Here is a 20,678-nt window from a genome sequence, read left to right on the forward strand (position 1 = left end):
TAATTATATGATATAGTTTGTCTTCCGCGCGATTATACACAAATACCCCCAAGGGTTGCATGTATAATTACCTATATATGTACCTCACATTAAATCATCGTGTAGATAAACGACCGTATCGAACGTAAATAAAATAAGTTTTGTTTCCAGTTTCTGCCTTAGAAGCGTGTACGAGTTTTATTTTTAATAATATTGTTTTAGACTATATAGTGATAAAGTTCTTATAATACTTTAATGAAAAAACAACTCAAATGTCATATTATATACAGTACAGCATATAATGTATAAATACCACTCTTATTCTGTTATAGTAGACTGTTACTAAAGGTTTGTGATTACTAATTACAATAAGGTATATTTATTTTAAAATAAAAATGTGTACACATTTTGGTCAGGTGTCAGTTTTAAGTTATTACTTATTATATTATAGTTTGGTACATGTTTTATATTTTATAACAATATTTGAGAATATTTTAATTATATATTACTTATATATAAATTGATAATGGCCAAACGTACATAATACATTATTATTTTTTTGTAAATGATGTAACAAAATATGACTATCAACATTTCATTATCAGTTTCTTAATAATATTGAAAAAAATAATGACAAAAAGTAAGATGAATTTTAACATTGTAAAAATATTTGGTGTATTAATACAATTATATTAATAATAATAAAAAAAAAAAAAGATAAATTTTATTTTCTATGAAATAAGAATAACATTAACATTTGATCTAGTTACCGTATTATTTAAGTGCCCGCTTACCAGCAAATTAATTTGACTGGTTTAGGTTGGGTTGCAATTTTTTTTTTTTTAAAAATTCTATATTAATTGTTAAAGATAAATATCGTACCTACACATAAGCGAGCTCAATACGTATAACAATATTGATTAGTAGGTTTATTATGTCCAAGATAAAAGATCACAAACGAATTCATAGAACAAAATTAATTATGCGCATTAAACATGCTTAGAGATTTCAACTTTAAAGTTGTATTCAACCATTATTTTTGTGGTTCCATAGAATATATGTTTATTTCATGAGTTTTCTTAATGATGTGCTTGATTTTATTATAACAAAAATAACCCGACTCGCGACGACGGGATTTTTCCAACATTTATTTTGTATATTTATTTTTTATTTTTGTAACGAGATAGAAAATAATTTTAGCAAAAAATTATATACGAAAGTATATTTGCAGATTGATTTTTATTAACTTCGAGTGCATTGTTAAATCTCAATAAGTTTCGAAATCGATGCTCGCAACAAATTCATAAATTCTATACACGAACGAACACGCTAAACTTTTGCTCGTACGATAAAATTGTATCAAATAAGGTAGGTATATGGGATAATATTCTGTGCGAATACTTTCTTATTACTACCATAAACACCGCATATTTTTAACATATTATGTACTCCGAAAAGTGCTAAACTCAACATAATAATAACAACAATACAAGGAATTTAAGTAATAATAGTTGGAGTTTAGGAGGAGGCAATATTTTCTTTCTCCGACGAAAACCATTCTATCCACGTAAATTAAACAAGAAAATATTATATATCCGTAGGTGATGACGATAGTACAGATAAAACTTCTATTAAGTTATAAAATAGATCAACTATTACTAATAAAACATATTTCTTGCAGCAGAATTGAAGTACGCGACTATAACGCTATACTTTTTGATTCCAATTTCTGTTTAAAGACAAAATTGTATGTCCATTATTTTTTATGATAAAACATAATAACAATAAACAATTTCAAAACACCGTTCTATTTAATATTAGTAAGTATAATATGATATATACTTCTGTACTTATTTGTGGCTCTTAATCGTATGCTAAATTTATTTTTGCGTATTATTTCATTGTGCCAAATATGGATTTGTAATAAATAATAGTTTAATAATACTTCTGACTATCAATCGTATTTTTTTCAACTATACATTCATATTTTTACTAATGATAATTTATACCAGACTGTGTATGGATAAGACATGCATCGATTGTATTACATATTATAATATTCTTATCATGCTTACATGCTTACATGACTATTATATAAATGTAAAAATGTAAAAAACATCATTAAAAAGTCACTGATCTTCTTTTCCTACCAAGTCCAATCCTTGGGGTATTAAAAAAAAATATCATTCTTTTTATAATTATAATAATTAGATAACTACTACTATTATTTTTGTACTTTAGAGTTTACAAATAAAAGAAAATTAAGTACTATCCCAGCATTGATATTTCTGTTAACACAATAATTTCCTTCACAAATTATGATAACTATAATATAATATGGGGCATCCTTCAGCAATTGTGGACAGTAGTCCATTACTTCATTTATATAAACTTTAAATCCTTAAATGTTTATCAATATTTGGTGATAATCAATAAAAATGTTGACTTTTAAAAAAATATATCGTACTTCAAATTGTGAAATAAAAAATTACTATAAAAAAAAATTAATAGTAAAATTTTTTTTTTTATAAAATTGTAGCGTTGTAACTTATAAGCACCTTCTAGTGCCTTCTACTAAGTGTATACATTTTTTTTCTTTCAAAAACACAAAAATTAATTTGTCAAGTAAATTGACTTGCAAAAAAATCTAAAACCGTCAAATGTATCGCTTTGTATAAAACATATAGTACGTAATTTATGTATAAATTGGCACACTAGGTCACGTGGGGTTCCTATGTGTAACTATACACAACAAATCCGATTAATCCGACGTGGCAACCGAATTTCGCTAGACCGTCACACAGACTCAAAAACTTTATCAAATTACTGTTACGCGCGGCTTATTATTGAAATCAAGTTTACTACCGAGTTCGTTTAATAAATGAATAATCGTATCACGACTGCCAAAAGTTTGTAAGCAAAATTAAAAACACGCACTTTCGGCGTAATGTGGTCGACATAAATAATATAGTGGCGTCATCTGTGCGATGCCAACAGCAGTACCAGTAAGGTATGCGTGTTTGTTAGCTTATAATGATTTTTTTCCGTCTAACAATATCACGTTAAAAATACTTTCATCATAATTTCAACAGCAAATTCATCAACATTTTTATATTATGTCATCTTATAAAGTTATATTACTTATTTTATTTTTACATTGGGTTTCTGTTTTACTACATGTTTTTTTCTGTCGCTACAGTGTTTTTAAAATTAGAGGTTTTGAAATATAGTTTTATGAAAGTATTAACATACAAGAGATACACAATTATTTCGCGTGCATTTTTTTATTTATGTTTTTGATTAATCTGAATGGGTTAATGGATTATAACCTAACCAATTTTAGTGTTTCTTAAAAATTAATAAATGGGTCGGAATATACGGGAAATATCACAATAAGACAACTAAATATCCTGACAGTCCATATACTTGTATACCACTAAAAGCCAAAAAATTTTAATTTAACATTTTTCAAACATGTCATATAAAAAGTTGAATTGAAGTTGACCGTAAAAATATTTTTAAAAAGTCAAAAAACAATAATGAATAACAGCAAAGTTACATGCAATTTTTCAGTATCATTTAATTCCTGCTCGTGGTGTGTTATGTTTATATGCTTCCAAAATAAAATAAAAATACATCGAAATTCCATTTCTATTTTGTGTAGTATGACATGATGCCTACTTGTTGTATACTATGCAAAATAATATTATAATATTACTATTTTCATAAATATAATTATCTTGCGAAAAACTAGAATAAAAATAATATTCTATCCAAATAGTTGTTCCATAACAATGTAATCTACCGTACGCCGTAAATTCTAATGTCAATGTCTATAGGTAGATATAAAATTAATTACATTATGTTTTAATTATTTTCATTACATTATAATACCTATATCAGATCCTCGAATAGCAATTACCACCAAAAGTATTTTCAACTATACGCAGTCAGTGTTCGACCTATTGTTAAAATTTATGAGGTTTATGTATAATATATATATATAATTTAAATTTTACGAATTTAATTAAGTATCCAGCTATTTGTCACAAGAGATCAGACATCAAAACGTTAAAATGTGATTTTACATTTTAAATTAGAGAAGACAGACCCCTGATGAATTTAAGTCCTCTCAATTGAAACGAAAAACTGTGTATTATCAAAACTGGGACAATTGAAAATAAATTCGATATTTATTCTGCCAGAACAATATAATAACAAATTAATAATATATTCAAACGTATCGGAATTATGCATGCATATAATACTTAAATTTCTGGTTATGAAATGCAAAAACAAAACCGAGTTATGGTTGTAACATTTCCTGTTTAAACAACGACAGTGACGGTTTATTCTCGAAATTTTTTTTAGTATTAATAATAATAATATTTATATTCGTTGGTCGGCGCAATGTATAGGCTATTTGGGTGCGTAACGTGCATATTGTTTTCGAATGTAAATCTGCTCACTGTTAAAAATAAATAAATTTATTAAAATCCACCAATTGAATATAATATACTGTTACATAACATTACGATTAATTACATTATTAAATCGTGATATTTTGTTGGCAAACATACGATAATGTAGATTTATCAAATAAAATATTAAACAAATAGGTACCTATGTACAAATTACAATATTATATTGTAATAATAATTTAACTTTTGAAGAAAAAAATGTATATTAATCGTATATAAATATCTTTGTAGTTATCAATTAGTTTATATTATTTAGTATTTACAATATAAATATATTTCAAATTAAAAAAATTATGATATACACCATTTATAAAAGACAGGTGTAATATAATATAGATAATACTGATACCTGTGTACCTGATACTTATACCTACACATATTCCTCGTAATTTCAAAGTTTTATACATACATTTAATGATTATATATTAAAATTTAAAAGTTTCGCTTAAAAAAAAATATTTTCGATTTTATTCCATAGTTAAACTCCGTGGTTTAAATTTGTTTCTTGTACCTGAATGTAAATCGAAATCAGTCTCTTGGATCTAAAAGGAAAACAGACCGCGCCCATGAAAATCTAAATGCTCAAACACCTATATAAAGGGAAGTCACATGGCCCCCTTCTCTTTTGAAATTTTGTATATTATATAATGTATTTATACATAAATATTTCATATGTCTTTTAATCCGTAAATTAAATATAATAAATATAAATAAAATTGTTAATATTATTATCAAATTATATCTATAATGTACTAAAATTATAATGTAGTCCTTCCCCCTCCTCCATTTTAGATTTTTATCTTAAAACTCAATTAATACGTACATTACATACAGGATAAGTACATTTTTTTTTTATTTTCTATTTTTTTTAATATTGATACACCTAAATCGAAATTTGAATGAGCAGTTCCTATAAGAAATACTAAATTTGAATTACTAAGATAAAATGACTACTAAACTAAATATTAATAACTCTGAAACTTCTCATTCAAATTATAATTTAGATGCATTGACATTTTTAAAAAATTTTATCTGTCTATCAAATTTTAGTAGAAAAAAAAGTTCTTGAATAAAAACTATGTAAAATTAACACCTTGCAAGAAATATGGTTTAAAAAAAAATTACATTATTGAAGGATAAAATGGAGATTATAGTATTCAGAGAATTAACCTGTATTTGTGTGTGTTTAAATATTAAATATAAACTTTAATATTACAATTATATCATATAATATAAAATATTTTAACTTCGTTGACTTTAAATTTTATAATATTCACAATCAACGTGAATCGATGATTGTAGGTGATGTGTTATAATTAATAATTACATAAATTATTAGTATAGACAGTATACTAAATTATGTAAAACATGTAACGCATATTAACCATAAATTATGTATAATCTTTAACGTTGTTACAAGTTTACAACGTATTGTAATCAATCACGTATACCATAATATTTACTATATGTGTTAAGAATTTATTTTTGATTTAGAGATCCGGAGTTGTAAAATTAATTGGCTCTGTGGAGAAAAAAATAATTTTACACTTTTTTATCCTGGTTTCGGGTGGCTAGGTCAACAAAATGTTTTATTGTTTTGTTTTTAAAAACCAATGTAATAAGTACCTATTATTTAAATTTAAATGTAATAAATATTGATTTACCACGGTGACCCACTATCTGCATTATAATATATTATGTATATTTAAACTCACGTCGTATTTAATTCGTATTATACGGCCATAACACTTGTTATGTACACGAATACACACCGATGCTTGCTGTTTATACAAGACCGTACCTGGTAGGGTTCAACCCCCCCCCCCCCCGAAATTTTTTCGTGTTATATTATGTGGTAGTAAAATAACTATTTCAATCTCTGTTTTAATCAAACCACAATTTTTTTAGCTTAAACCCCCCCTCCTCTTGAAATTAATTTCCAGTTACGGCTTTGTGTTTACAGTATTATGTACATTTCACATATAGGTAGTAGATATCTGGGTACAAAATATAAATTTTTTATGTATACCTATCTTAGGTCACCCTGAAATATACTATTTAGGCATTCATATGCCTATACAGTTTTAGCTACATCTCGAACTTTACATGTAAAACGAAAATCCAGTATTATGTATTTATTACACATTAATTGTATATTATTATAAATAATAATTAGTACCTATTCTGTACAGTGTTCGTAATTGGATATTTTATTATTTATTAAGATTACTTATTTATATAATTTTCTTTTAAATTAAAAATCAATATCCCTACTTACTTACCTAATATACATTTTTAGGGAAGATAGTATTTGTGCCATTTTTAGTACTTGTAATATTCACCACCAATAGATAAGTGCACATTTAAATTTGCATGAAATTATAAAAAATGACATGTAATTTTTCACAACGAAAGTAAATGAAATTAAATATATATTCTTCACCACGCTTTCGATTTCAGTCATTGAAATTTACCGAGCTATTTAAGTTATATAGTCCATAAAACATAAAAAATGTTTACATATTTTATTATTAAATGAAATATTACTCATTTATACACTAAGTACCTTTGATTTCAATTGCCTTACATTTTTTTATTTTACTTTGTATACATAATAAAGTACTTTAATCATTTTCTTAAAATATGTCTATTAAAATAAAATTAATTGATGACTTACAACCAAATTAATAAATTTAAAAAAAATATATTTTTAATTATTTCAAAGTGGTGCAAATTTCAATTTTAATAAGGTATAAAATAGCAAAAATTACAATTTTTGTCAGTACAATATTTTGCAGATTTTATTATAATAAATATTTTATCTGACGTAGTACTTACAAAGAACCAAATATACGAGTATGATCAAAGATAACGTTCAAATCTTGATACTTGAGAAACGACTTATATCAAATGATGCTGTTTATTTATTTGAATTTCCGTCGGCTACTAAGCCACTCCCTTGAGTCACCCGCCGGACAAGTACGCTACTGCAATATAATGCAATCCTTACCCAACTCGTTGTTTATTGATTAAAAATAACTACAATCATTCAAACATATTAATATTATGAGTAGTCCTTGTTCTAACAAGGAAACAGCTGTCATTGAGTGTTGGATAGGATTAAAAATACTAAAAATGTCGAGAGAATAAATTGTACATTTTTCGGTGTTCCGAAAAAGGGTTTCAGTTTTATATAAGTACTTTAAAACACATATCATATTTCAAAAATCACATAAAACGTGTTTTCATATACGTTTATATGGTTTTAAATTGGTTTCCTCCGAACGATGATGTACACGTGTCTGTTTATAATATTATTCAATGTATTTACATAATATTTTATTTAAAATTTTGTATGTTGTATTCAACTTTTTTTTTTTGACGATCACTCACCAAATCATTAATTTATAACAATCCACAAAAAAAATCGTTGTAGTCTTATCCGATAATTTGAACCGTTTGTACTAACGGGCACATGATGTATTATGATGAATATTTAACGACTGATTAAAATGTTTACGAGAATAATATCTGATTCTGGTTAAATATTAAAGTGCCATTATTGTTTTCATCCAGTAATTTCCCCTCTCAACGAGAGTAAAATATAAATTAATACTTTAACTTTTAAAATATGATTTAGTTTATTATATTATAATATTATAATATTCGATACAAGTTGTAGGTGTAACTTCTAAACTATGAAACGAACACTCGCATATAACACAATATTTCTTGGTAAGTTTTTAACTTAGTTCAATCAATTAAGTGGGTTATATTACATAAATATTATAAGATTATCGTCGTATTACCCGGTGACTTTTCCGAAACAATTTTCTCCGTAAAAGCGCGACAAAAATTAGCTTTTAATAGAAAAGCATAATCTTGCATGCACTTATTGTCTGATTAACTAGGTCGTTTTGCGATGAATGTAGTAATTAGTAAATAGTATTACATAGTAATATTGCCTATAGTGTACCTTATAGTTTATACAATAATATATATAGTGCGTAGTTTCACATGTTTTATTTATGCCTTGTTTATATACAAACAAATATTATATTATGTATGTGTTATAACTACAAATTTACATTGTATTTTAGTTATATAAGTGTACCTTATCAATCATTGCAATGTTTGTGTTTCTATATAGGTAGGTACATATTATTATATACTATGTAATACCTATAATATTTTTATTCACTGTAGTGTTTCTTTATTCGTTAAATAATATCAACTATAAAATACTGGTGTAATTACATCAGTATGCTCGTACAATAACACACTTACAGATATGGTGATCTATGTCCAATTCAGTATTGATTTACTAAACAATTATATTGTATACCGATTTTCTGTTATTGGATTACAGTATTATTATATTTTTCGTGATAGAATTTATTTTTCGTGTTATATAAATATTTTGAATGTGGAAAATTCGTAGTCCAGATTTAACTTTGTATAAGCAATAAGTATTAAAGGAGATTGGTATTTTTTGAGGAAATTAGATGGCAGATTTTCGAAAAGGTGTAAACTTATATTTTTTCGTTGTATGAGTGGTAAACCATAATTAGTGCTAATTTTAAATGTGATTTGGGACAGTGTATTTTTTACTGTTACATATCTATAATAATACTCTAAACCAAAATCAATTCTGTAAAAAAAATTCGAACTAATTTGCCTTCTTTCTAGGTCATATTAAGAATCGTTTTCGGATATTTTTAAAATTGAACTGTATTCAAATTCAATGTTTGATTAATTATTGCTCATTACAATCGATAACTGTGTCTAATCCACTCATTCTATGTTTACTGATTGCAGCAAGCATACCACGCGACAACGGTGGTACGACAGATGAAAAAAATGGCCTTGAACAGCGGAGCAGGAATTAGCCAGGATGCGAGAATGGACAACCAGGACTGTCTGGTCAACGGAATGACCGAATCCAACAGACTCTAAGAATTTCTCGTTTTACTTTCATATTATTATATTATCATAATTATTATTATTACTCTTCTAATTTTTAAATATCATTATTTTATCTTTTATTTTATTTTTTGTTAACGAGAATAATTCTACACATATCTCTTCTATATCGATAAAATATAAACTCTATACCCAGTACCCGTCACCTAATCAATTTGTTTATATACAAATGTATTAAATCATAAAAGAGAGACAAAATACTCTAGGTATATATTATGATATTACGTAAGTGTACTTATAAATTGTATAATTTGTTAGCGTGTGTATGTACATAATACCATATATAGGGTCATCAATATTATGTACCTATATGTATATTATACATATAAATATATATATATATATATATATTATAAATTATAATATAATAACATAAAAATATACGCGAACTTAATTTACATACTTTGCCGTAAATCAGATATTTTTGCTCATCGTGATAACTTTGACATTGTTTGATAAAATTAAAAACATTATAAAAACGTGTAGAATTATACAAATATTAACAATAATTAAAAAAAAAAAAAATTAAAGACATTAGACTAAATACACACACACACACACACACACACACATTTATTAGTAAGTGTGATTATTATAAATCGAAACGTACCTATATCATGCCAATACAACGCGTCATGTCTTTTCGGTAACATTTTTACTACAAATTCAAAATAATAACTATTATTAATACCTACGTATATATTTTTCGAGTAAAACGGCATCCGGCATTGTTTAATATATTTACATATGAAGTTTGCACACTTTATACTTCAATAATACGCTAAAAACAAATACTCAATTAGTATTAATGAAAAGTTGTAAAATATATGTTCGACAAGTGATAATACAATATAATATTATTACGAAACGTTACAGCGTCTAATAACTAGTGCAGACAGGCGCGTTATATTTAAAGTACTTTCGATTTTTGAATAACGATATTTGACGAATACAATTTTAATTTAATTTTAAATAGGTACAATATTAATTATAAATTCAAAAAAAAACTCCCGCTTCCATTATATTATTATGTTTAATTGTATAATGTATACAACATATTATTATATATTATCGTTCTAACGTTACAATTTTGTTGTTAACTTTATTAGAACTTTTAATTATTATTATTATTATTATTATTAGTATTATCATAATTACTATTTTCAAAAAATAAAACTCACTAGCGAAATTTACGTTATTATTATTATTATTATTATTATTATCGTTGTCATCGTGTACATTAAATAAACTATACAATTATTAAAAACTAGGTATACATATTGCATCCACCGATCGTTGTATTTACTACAGTTTCGTGTAAAAAAATTTTGAATTTTTATTTAAATTAAACCACGCTCAAGGTTCATCAAAAACATAAAAATCGTTCAGACAGCCAATTATAAAATATAATTGTATTGTATATTATACGCGGGTTCACGAAAAGTGGGCAACAAATTGCATTAGATTTTCAAAAAAAAAACTATTACGGATCACATCTTGATTATTGTTTTATGATGGATGACTATAACATAAGTAATTAATAATTGTACATGTTGCTCAAATACGTTCGCAAAATGAATCTCGCTCGCTATAATATAGGAACCGCTTAAGAAAATAATATAATAACATGTTAAATAAATACCCGCCAGCGAGCGTCAACTATTCGAATAGGTATACTGCCACACCCCTTCAAAACATTCGATAGACTATCTGTAACTCGGACACGATCAATTTTTCCGTAGGCGTATTAGTTAGGCTGATATAAGTATATTGACCGATGTTGAATTAGGATATCATTCGATTTTTAAATTCTTAACCGCGAGGCGAGCGAGTTGTTTACTGCAATATTATAAATATTTATAATAATAACCGCCTGTTGACGAAATTATCAAAATATAATACACCAATAATTTATATTGTACTATACTATTTTGGCGCTTATTTCCTTGACCTTTACAAAAATTGCGTGTTCCGAATATACGTTAACACGCAAAGTGATAATATTACGTATACTATTATTTTTTTAAATATGGTCACATGTCACTATATAGCATATTATATAATACACACACATGATATTATAATATAATGTATAAATTTAATAACATCTCGTTGTCAATACTTCGTTATAATTATTATTATTTTTGCTACGACGACAAATTATTACAATAATATCAATTAACATTAATAACTAACAATAATAATAACACAATATTATATTATATTTTATTCGTATTCATATTATGTATATGTATATTATTATTATTATTGCTATTATTGTTGTTGTTGTTGTTATTTAGTTCGACGTGTTGTAAAAGAACGCGCTTTTTATTTTACTACGCACAATATTATAACATATTTTATATTGATTCTTTAGGATTTTTATCTTACCAATTGCTGTTGTGATAACTCTGTTATGTATAATAACATATAATAATAGTATAATACGCTAGATGGGTTTTTCTTTTCTTACCGTTTCAATGCGACCATCCGATGAAAATACGATTAAAATACTTAAGTTTATCGTCGTGTAATTGACATAATTTACTATAAAATTTTAATAAAACTCGGCGTGACCATACGACATGTTACCTATGTTAAAAGTACAAGCTATCCGATCACGCTCATTGGCGTGCTTAGATTTTTTGAAAAGGGCGGAGGGGAGGATATACATTTTTGACAATTCAAAAAACATATATATTCATGCATTAACCTGCAGGTGCTTTAGTTAATCATAATAATATTCCATCGCTAGTCGTACAAAAGGGAAATTTATTTATTACCAACTCAACTAAAAATCAATAAACCAAAGCCCCTTGGAAGAGCATACCACTGGTAGTAATAATAACAATAATAGTATATTAAAATATAATAAATACTTATAATAAAAGTATATTTATCTATCATACAACTACAATAAATAATATAATTACTACTTGATGTTATATTAATACCTATAAATGTAATATATTTTAATATGACGTTATCGTTTACCGTAAAACAGAAAAAAAAATTGTAATCATGTCGTAAGTCACTATAAAGTTGTAATAACAATTATTAATAATAGCGTAAAGTTTTATCGGATCATAATACATATTATAATACAGTCGTCATAACATTGTTTATGTTATGTTTAATATTAAGTCTTATTTTCATTACAATTATTATAGTAAACATCTAATTTAATTTTTGTTATATTTTAATTATATATATATGATTTTTTTTATATGTTATAGTAATACAAATAATATAACACTCCATGTACGAGTAATAATAATATTAAATGTTCTTCGCGACATATTTAAATGTAGTTTACAATATTTTTTTTCAAAAATTATTATTATATTATTTAAATTTTAGTGCAATAAATTTAGTTGTCTACAACTGAGCGTATATATTTTTTGTTCGTATATATCTACTATGTATCATGCATTCATGCAGCAATTAATACTTTATAACACCTATTTAGATGACTGTTGTGATGGGTTGAGGCTACTTAAATTAACTTATCAGTTACTTATAATATAAGTACTGAAGCGGTTAGGTGTACTTACCAATATTGCTGATTATTTTACACTAGTTTATAAGTTATTCGATACCAATGTTTTAGGTAACCGGAACAAAATATACCTTACGTTTTAATTATACCCATAACGGTATTAAAATTCATAAGTACCTATTTGTGCTAAATATATTTTATACATTCAGCTTTGTTTTGAAATCAATATTTTACATTTAAATGAATTACTATTGCATAATATTATATAAATTTTTTCTATATCTGGTCTTGACGCCAGGAGCAGTAAAAAGAGTTAAGTTATCGACTTTAAGCTTCTAATGGAAAATCTCATTGGTACTTTAAAATATTTATTTGTTCAAAGGTAAAAAATGCATAGTTCTTTTCAAAATATTCAAGTATTTGAGTGAAACTAAAAAAATTATAAAAAATGAAACTATTTACACAACACCGATTTTCAACAAAATCTATTTTTCAAAAATTTGTTTCTTTGGTTATAACTAAAAGATAAATAAATTTATATATAATATATATTATATATGCAATTTTCATCAAATAATTATAATAATATTTTCTAGACGTGATCAAAATATTTTTATATATAATTATAATTTTTTTATTTATATCAATAAAATTGTAGTTTTTAAGTTAATTAAAAAATAAAGTTTATCATAAAGCTACATTGTAATTGGATATTTACACGAATTTTTTTTAATGCCATTTTTATGTAAGCTATCTGTTACATATATTGAACGATAAAGTTAATTGATAATATTATATACATTATACAATAACAACAAGAAGTTCAAATAAGTGTTAAGACCTCCAAGTGGAATTTCTTCGTCTTTAAATTAGTTACATATTGTCAGCGTCACAACTAGGTTTTGCAGGGCCCTAGTACAAAAAATGTTATGAGGCCCTTGTACCTGTATAATATGTTCATAGATAAAAGCTTTATGTACGCTATTGTAAATTGTTTCTACATACTACAAGCTCTTTATAACCTTTATAACTGAACTTGTTTTTGTTCCTTTGTGATTTGAATACTATAAGGTATATATTTACAATTAGTCTATGTACATTATTCAAATAGTCCTCATTTATTAGCTACACTATTGCACTCTCGGTGCAATAATGTGCAATAATGATCTAAAACAGCGGTTCTCAAACTTTTTTTACGTACCACTTAGGTATATTATCAATCAGTCGCGTACCACTAATGACTAAAAAAAGAACGATCCAAAATCCAAATTGTACAGTTAATACATTTTTTTTTTTTAATAATAAGACAGTAAAATACTACAACTACAGTATAATTATTTTTTATTTATTAGTTTTTTAAAATACGATTATGCAATGGAACGCGGTTATTTATAAAAGCTTTAAATAATAATATGATAGAAGTTATAATTTTAACTGGATGTGGAAAAGGTGGAGATGTACCTACCAAGAATACAGATTAAACCTAGTGATATGCTATATAAATTTGAAAGATTACAATTTCCGGTAAAACTTGCATTTGCGTTTACAATTAACAAATCTCAAGGACAATCATTAAAGACCACAAGACTTTTCCTTGATACACCGTGTTTCAACTATAGTCAGTTATATGTGGCACGTTCAAGAGGGGATGATCCAAAAAATCTTTACATATATTGTGAAAATGGCAAAACTATGAACATTGTATATCAACAGGCATTAAAATGATCAACATATTAATATCTATATAATATTATAATGTATTTACTTAATTCAAATGATCCTTATAGAAAAAATAATTAGTAGGTACTAATTCGCCACTAGTTACGATCTTTTGTTTCATTACACCCTGAGCCCGGAAGGGATGTTGAGTTATTCTCACATAGATACTGACCTTCCCCAGATCATGCTCAATATCCATGTTAAATTTCAAGTGAATCGGACGACTAGTTTTCAATATTACGAGTGCGGAAAATAATGACATTCATTTTTATTTATATAGAATGTATAAAAAATGTATTTTTAAAAAGCCGTTTGACGTATATGATGTTTTTAAAAAACCTAAATAACACGTTTTCGAAAAATCTAAATTATACAACATACGAAGTTTCTTACGGGGATCAATTTAATCTCTTATGATTTTCGTTCTATCTCGGACGTTTTTCCCGGAAAACAGCTGGTAAACTTGATTTTCCAAATTACGAAATTATCAGTTTTCACGGTAAACCGATGGCCAATCAAACATTTTGCATAGAGGTCGATTTGTTCTCCGAGGGATTCTACACTAGGATCAGTTTTTCATTTTTCCAAAAAGCCATTATTTAAAACTTTTATTTTTTAAAAGCCGTTTGACGTATACGATGTTTTTAAACAACCTAAATAACACAGTTTTCGAAAAATCTAAATTATACAATTTATTAAGTTCTCCTTTGATTTATTGGAATAAGTATGATATATTTACTACTCTTCTTCCACAAATTTCAATTTCCATACTATTATTTTGAAGTGATGATGTACTACGTTTTTCGTTAATTGGCGATAAATGGGCATCTAAGTTAAAAAAAAGATGAAGAATCTATAAATCTTTTTTCTTTAGGTGAAAAAGTGCCGAATATATTATTTTCATTCACAGTTAAATTTGAAACATCATGTACATTGTTCAACGGTACAACCAACGTTATATCGTCTAGAGTAAATTTTGTTTATTTTTCATTTGAAGTTCACAATTTTACTGTTATGTAGATGTAGTAACGTTGTAACTTTATTTTCAACAATAGAAACTACGAAAAACTAATTTGTGCCATTTTTGGTACAATACGCAGAAAAGGGTTTTGAGATTTAAACGGTACCTAAAGCTTTTTATTACTTTCGATAAACACAATCTCATAGATATGACGAAGCCCGATTAAATTAGTCGTTTTTAAATACACATGTGTGTATATTCACTATATTCTAATACTATGATAAAATAAAAATTGCCCATATAAACCGAATCGAGTGCTCATATTACGCGGCTTTTTTTAACCTTGTTAATAAACATTTATATTGGGACCAGACCATTTTGCCCGTATTAAGCGGATGCCCATATGAACCGGTACCCACATTAGGCCGAATCCACTGTATTACTATTTATTACTATATATTACTATTATTCAATATTTTAATGCCTATATTACAGTGGTGTGTTAACCGTGAAGGGCAATTGCCCGATAATTTTTAAGGGGTGGTTGGTGAATTAGTACTGAAGTTAGTGAGAAATTGTAGTAAAAAACTAGCTTCAACTGAATTTTATATTTAATAGGAATAATAACTTCAATAATCAGTATTATATTAAGTAGTCAAGGGGTGGTAGATCATCCGAAAAATTAATTGCCCGATAAAATATTTCACTTCACCACGCCACTGCTATATTATATAGGCATTTGTTTAACGTTTGGTTATTCCCTTTATTGGACGTTCTATACATACATTGATATATATATATATATCGGCAAGAGTCCTGACCAAACCACGTTAGCGCCGCTTGCCGTTCGATTACTGAACAAATTGTATACGACCTGACCAACAGTAAGTTGACTTGGTGAACCATGTAATTAAACTTAATAATAATAATATGTGCAAGGTGTTTAGTATAATAAGTTAACACATTAAACTAGATGTTTAAAATTAAAAAACTTTAATAAAAAGTGAAAGTGTGAACATTTCCAATAAACCATCAGAAATTGACTGAACAAAAATTCAAAATTGTATTTTGTTTAAAATATTATTTTAACGATATTTATTGTTTTGTAGTTACGCAATTTTGTGACCAGATTAAATATATATATATATATATATATATATATATATGTATATTAAGGTTTATTATTAATTGATCAAGATTTCTTATATTTTTATTTCAATAAATTAATTTATTGATATCGGCTCCTCACGCAACGGACGTTGACGAAATTAAAATGTTTGATTAAATTAAACGTTTAAATGAATAACATCGATAGAAACTTTTTAATATTAAAATATACATATTTATTAAACAATCAAATAAATAAATATATCGTTCAGTTTTTTCTAAGATAGTCATCATGATCTAATTATATTTTAAACTTTTATTATTATTCTTGTCACTGTATTGCTTTATTTTGTCACCTCTGCACACTGTGCTATTCAAAACGGGAACTATTATATCATCTGTTTCTGCAGTTAATGTCATAAACGATACTCCTAAAATCAAAATAAATCGTATTATTTCTTATTTTAGTGCGCGGTACTTAAATTTACTATTCTTTAAAGACAATTTATATTTAACCTTTTATTTATCTAACTTAGTTAATTTATATTTTAAGCAAATATCAATAATAAATAAATTATAATTTACTAAATAAAAATATATTACACATCAGTGTTATTCATATTATATAAATAAAATTCATAAACAATAAACATGTTCGATGTCACAGGTACTAAAGTATCTACTGGACACAAATACACAATTACGAATTTGAGTAACAACTTATATGTAACCAAAATTATAGTTATTAGATCAATTATTTTGACCTTTTTCCATTTTCGAACACATTACTACATTATACTGTTGGTATAAGGTATAACTTATAACTGATAGAATTGTTTAACTATACATTCTATAATATCTTATTTCTTAAACTAAAGTAATCTTACTACAGTCAGTAAATATATATGTATAAATATTAACAATAGTCCTACATTCCTATCAACTCACTGAATTGTAATAAATCAATGCAAAAGTTTTCAAATTGTATTCGTGATTCTTCTTCTTCTATTAACCCTAAGCTCACAGATAAAGATTTGTCACGAAAAAAATATTATCTTAAGGAATTCTTCACAGCTTCTTTATCATTATCAGTACTGAGCACTACGTTAAAAGAAACTTCGTTGTGTTTTATTTCATCCATATTGTTTCTCAATGTCTGAAAAAAAAAATAATATGTTTACACTAAAATTCCCAACCATTTTAAAAATTATAACTATTAAAACATTAAAATATGTCTCATAAAGTTAATAATTCATACTATAAAAGCACTTCCAATGTTACTTCATAGATATTTGTTTTTCCTATCACGGAGAGGCTCTAAATGTTGCTTACTCAATAACGTTTTTCAACCATTTAAGGTATTATATTTGTAAAACATTTTTTGCTATTTAAAAAAATGTAGGCACCTATGAATTCTGAATTAGTATTGCTCATCATTGAATATATCCTTTTAATTTGTACCATAAATATCGGATATTATACATATATATGAAAAAACAATTTCAATAAACGATTTTAATTATTTTATTTCAATTTAAAATAGATTAACTGTCGAAAATGTTGAAAATATCATTAGATATACACTGTAATTATTGAAATAAAATTTAGACAATTTTAATTGTTATATAATTAGTCTTTTGATGATATTTTCGTTTTTAAACTGTCGAGTTTATAATACTACATAAATTTAAAATTCAATAACTCACAGTCAATAATTTTTTTCAAAACTTTTTTTAAAATAAATATTATATAGTTCAGAGGCGTCTCTATATCTACTATTTATAAAGCGTGGTGAACTTCGTACATCGTACATTATATTATGTATAAATACAAATTATTAAGTAGTTATATAAAAAATGAAAATTTGAAGGAAAAAAGCCATGGAAGGGGTGACTACCCCCATTATCTCCCCCTCGAGGACGCCCCTTTTATAGTGTAGGTACTTTGCCTATAGCTATCATTAAGATTGTCAATACTAAAAAATACCATTGTCTTATATGTTCTGACATAGTCAGATAAAAGTTAAATATATAGAGTGTAAACAGGTCGTCTTTTTTACTAGCAACAATCACAATAACGCAAATTACAAAAATTTAAATTACACAAATATAATTGTTTAATCTTTTTTACTATTTGTTAAATGCATTATTTAAATTATTATAATACTAATAATATTTGCTACTGCGATGTAGTCTATAATCCATAGAAAGCTGCCAGCCAAATAATACATATATATTATATTTTACATAAAAAAACGTATTGTTCGGTGTATTTGTTTTCGAGTCCCATCTGAACCAGTTGAAACGTTATGAGCATCAAAACAAGATAAAAAAAATAAATAAATCGCATCTAAGACTTAGATACTAAGTGTGCTTCGTTCTAGATATTAAATTTAGAACTATGTTATTTAAAAACACTTAAAATATAGCCATTTAGGTATAATAATAAATATTAATTGACAAATGTATTATCTAATATTCTAATTACAGTTAAGCGTCAGTTTTATATTAGGTATAACATTATGACTGTGGACTAACATTATGCACTAAAAACCTTAAAAAATGTATTTAAAATTTTAAAAAATTGCAATATAAAATGCACTTAAAATAATTTTTAATTTAATTTTTATATTTATATCTATATATTATTTATATATTATTATATATAATAAAAAGTTGATTTAATTTGAATTTTGATTTTAAATTCAAAGTTTATTGATTCTTTAATAATGCTATTTGCTTGAAACATTTTCTAAAAGGTTTTCAAAGATGTTAATTAAAGGAATTTAACTAAAAATACCATAAAAAAGAAAAATGGGGATAAAAATGATATAAAAAATTAAAAACGTCAAAAAATGGCAAAAATAATGCAAAATAAACATTTTTTAAATAGATTTGTTGTTACATAATTCAAATTATATACTTACAAAGCTTTGTTTCACAACTACCAAAAAAAAAATGCACTTTCCTACAAATTCACAGCCTTAATTATGATCATTATGGGCTTTATGTTGTTACTTTTTTACACCTCATGGCACAGATTATATTTTCAAGTTTGTATACAGTCTCTGATGTGTTAGTACTAAGTGTCTAAGTAAGCATTCGCGTAAGTTATACTGCATAATGACAATGTATTTTACAAAAACAATTAAAATCGTATACCAACAAAAGAGTTTTATGCATTTGACGAATACAATAAATTGTATATGGCAGCGTAATCTGCCGACGAGATTGGATTCAGTCGCTTTTTGAATGCGTAGAATGGTCGAACATAACACCAGCAGATAGTGCTACTGTTATAATCCAGATTCTTTGATCATAAACGAAGAGACGGATCCACGATACTCGTTCGCGTTGTTGGATACGAAATTACGAACACTATACGATGTACAAAACTACAAACCACGATAATAGAATTTAGTGATGGACATTGGCGGCTCGTAGTGTTTATGATTAAAATTTAAAACTAAATTAGTGCAATATTTGTTATTAAAATAACTCGTATTTTAGTGTTTAAGTTTGATTGTTTATTGTATTCCATTGAATTATTGAAATTTATTGTTTAGACTTTAGAATGACTATTATATGCACATGCGCTCGCACTGCAATATATTTTACATTAGCAACTAAACACTTATTATTAGAAGCATGAAAATATTATAACCGGAAGGTTATTGACAATAATAACGATTTACGAATAAAACGAATTGTTTTCAATTTCAATCATATTTAGGTTTAGCAGTAAGTAATGTATGGACTACGGGCATAAACCATGATACTTCCAAATGCTTAATTTGGCAATATTCAATATTATAATAAAAATAAAGTGTAGTGACATTATTATACCTAACCATCAGTAAAAATAAATACCAAGAGGGACCTATCACCCATATCACCCTTGTAAACACGAAACTGATCTACTCTATACTTTTTAAAGGTCAAAATTATTT

General features: G+C 25.9%; 1 protein-coding gene and 1 pseudogene across 2 annotated transcripts in view; one reads left to right on the top strand and one right to left on the bottom strand.

Annotated features, from left to right (window-relative positions):
- The window catches only part of LOC113559447 (calcium/calmodulin-dependent protein kinase type 1), a 340,687-nt gene extending 330,684 nt beyond the window's left edge, over nucleotides 1-10,003 (top strand). For both annotated transcript variants that reach the window (XM_026965283.1, XM_026965284.1), the window contains one exon: nucleotides 9,279-10,003. In XM_026965283.1, coding sequence (XP_026821084.1) covers nucleotides 9,279-9,416 — 138 coding nt within the window. In that variant the 3' untranslated portion in view covers nucleotides 9,417-10,003. The remainder of the gene's footprint in view (nucleotides 1-9,278) is intronic.
- Nucleotides 10,004-15,373: 5,370 nt separating this feature from the next.
- On the bottom strand, nucleotides 15,374-17,870 carry LOC113557846 (annotated as a pseudogene).
- Between the last annotated feature and the right edge of the window lie 2,808 nt (nucleotides 17,871-20,678).

This window comes from Rhopalosiphum maidis, chromosome 3, assembly GCF_003676215.2.
Source record: "Rhopalosiphum maidis isolate BTI-1 chromosome 3, ASM367621v3, whole genome shotgun sequence".
NCBI lineage: Eukaryota > Metazoa > Arthropoda > Insecta > Hemiptera > Aphididae > Rhopalosiphum > Rhopalosiphum maidis.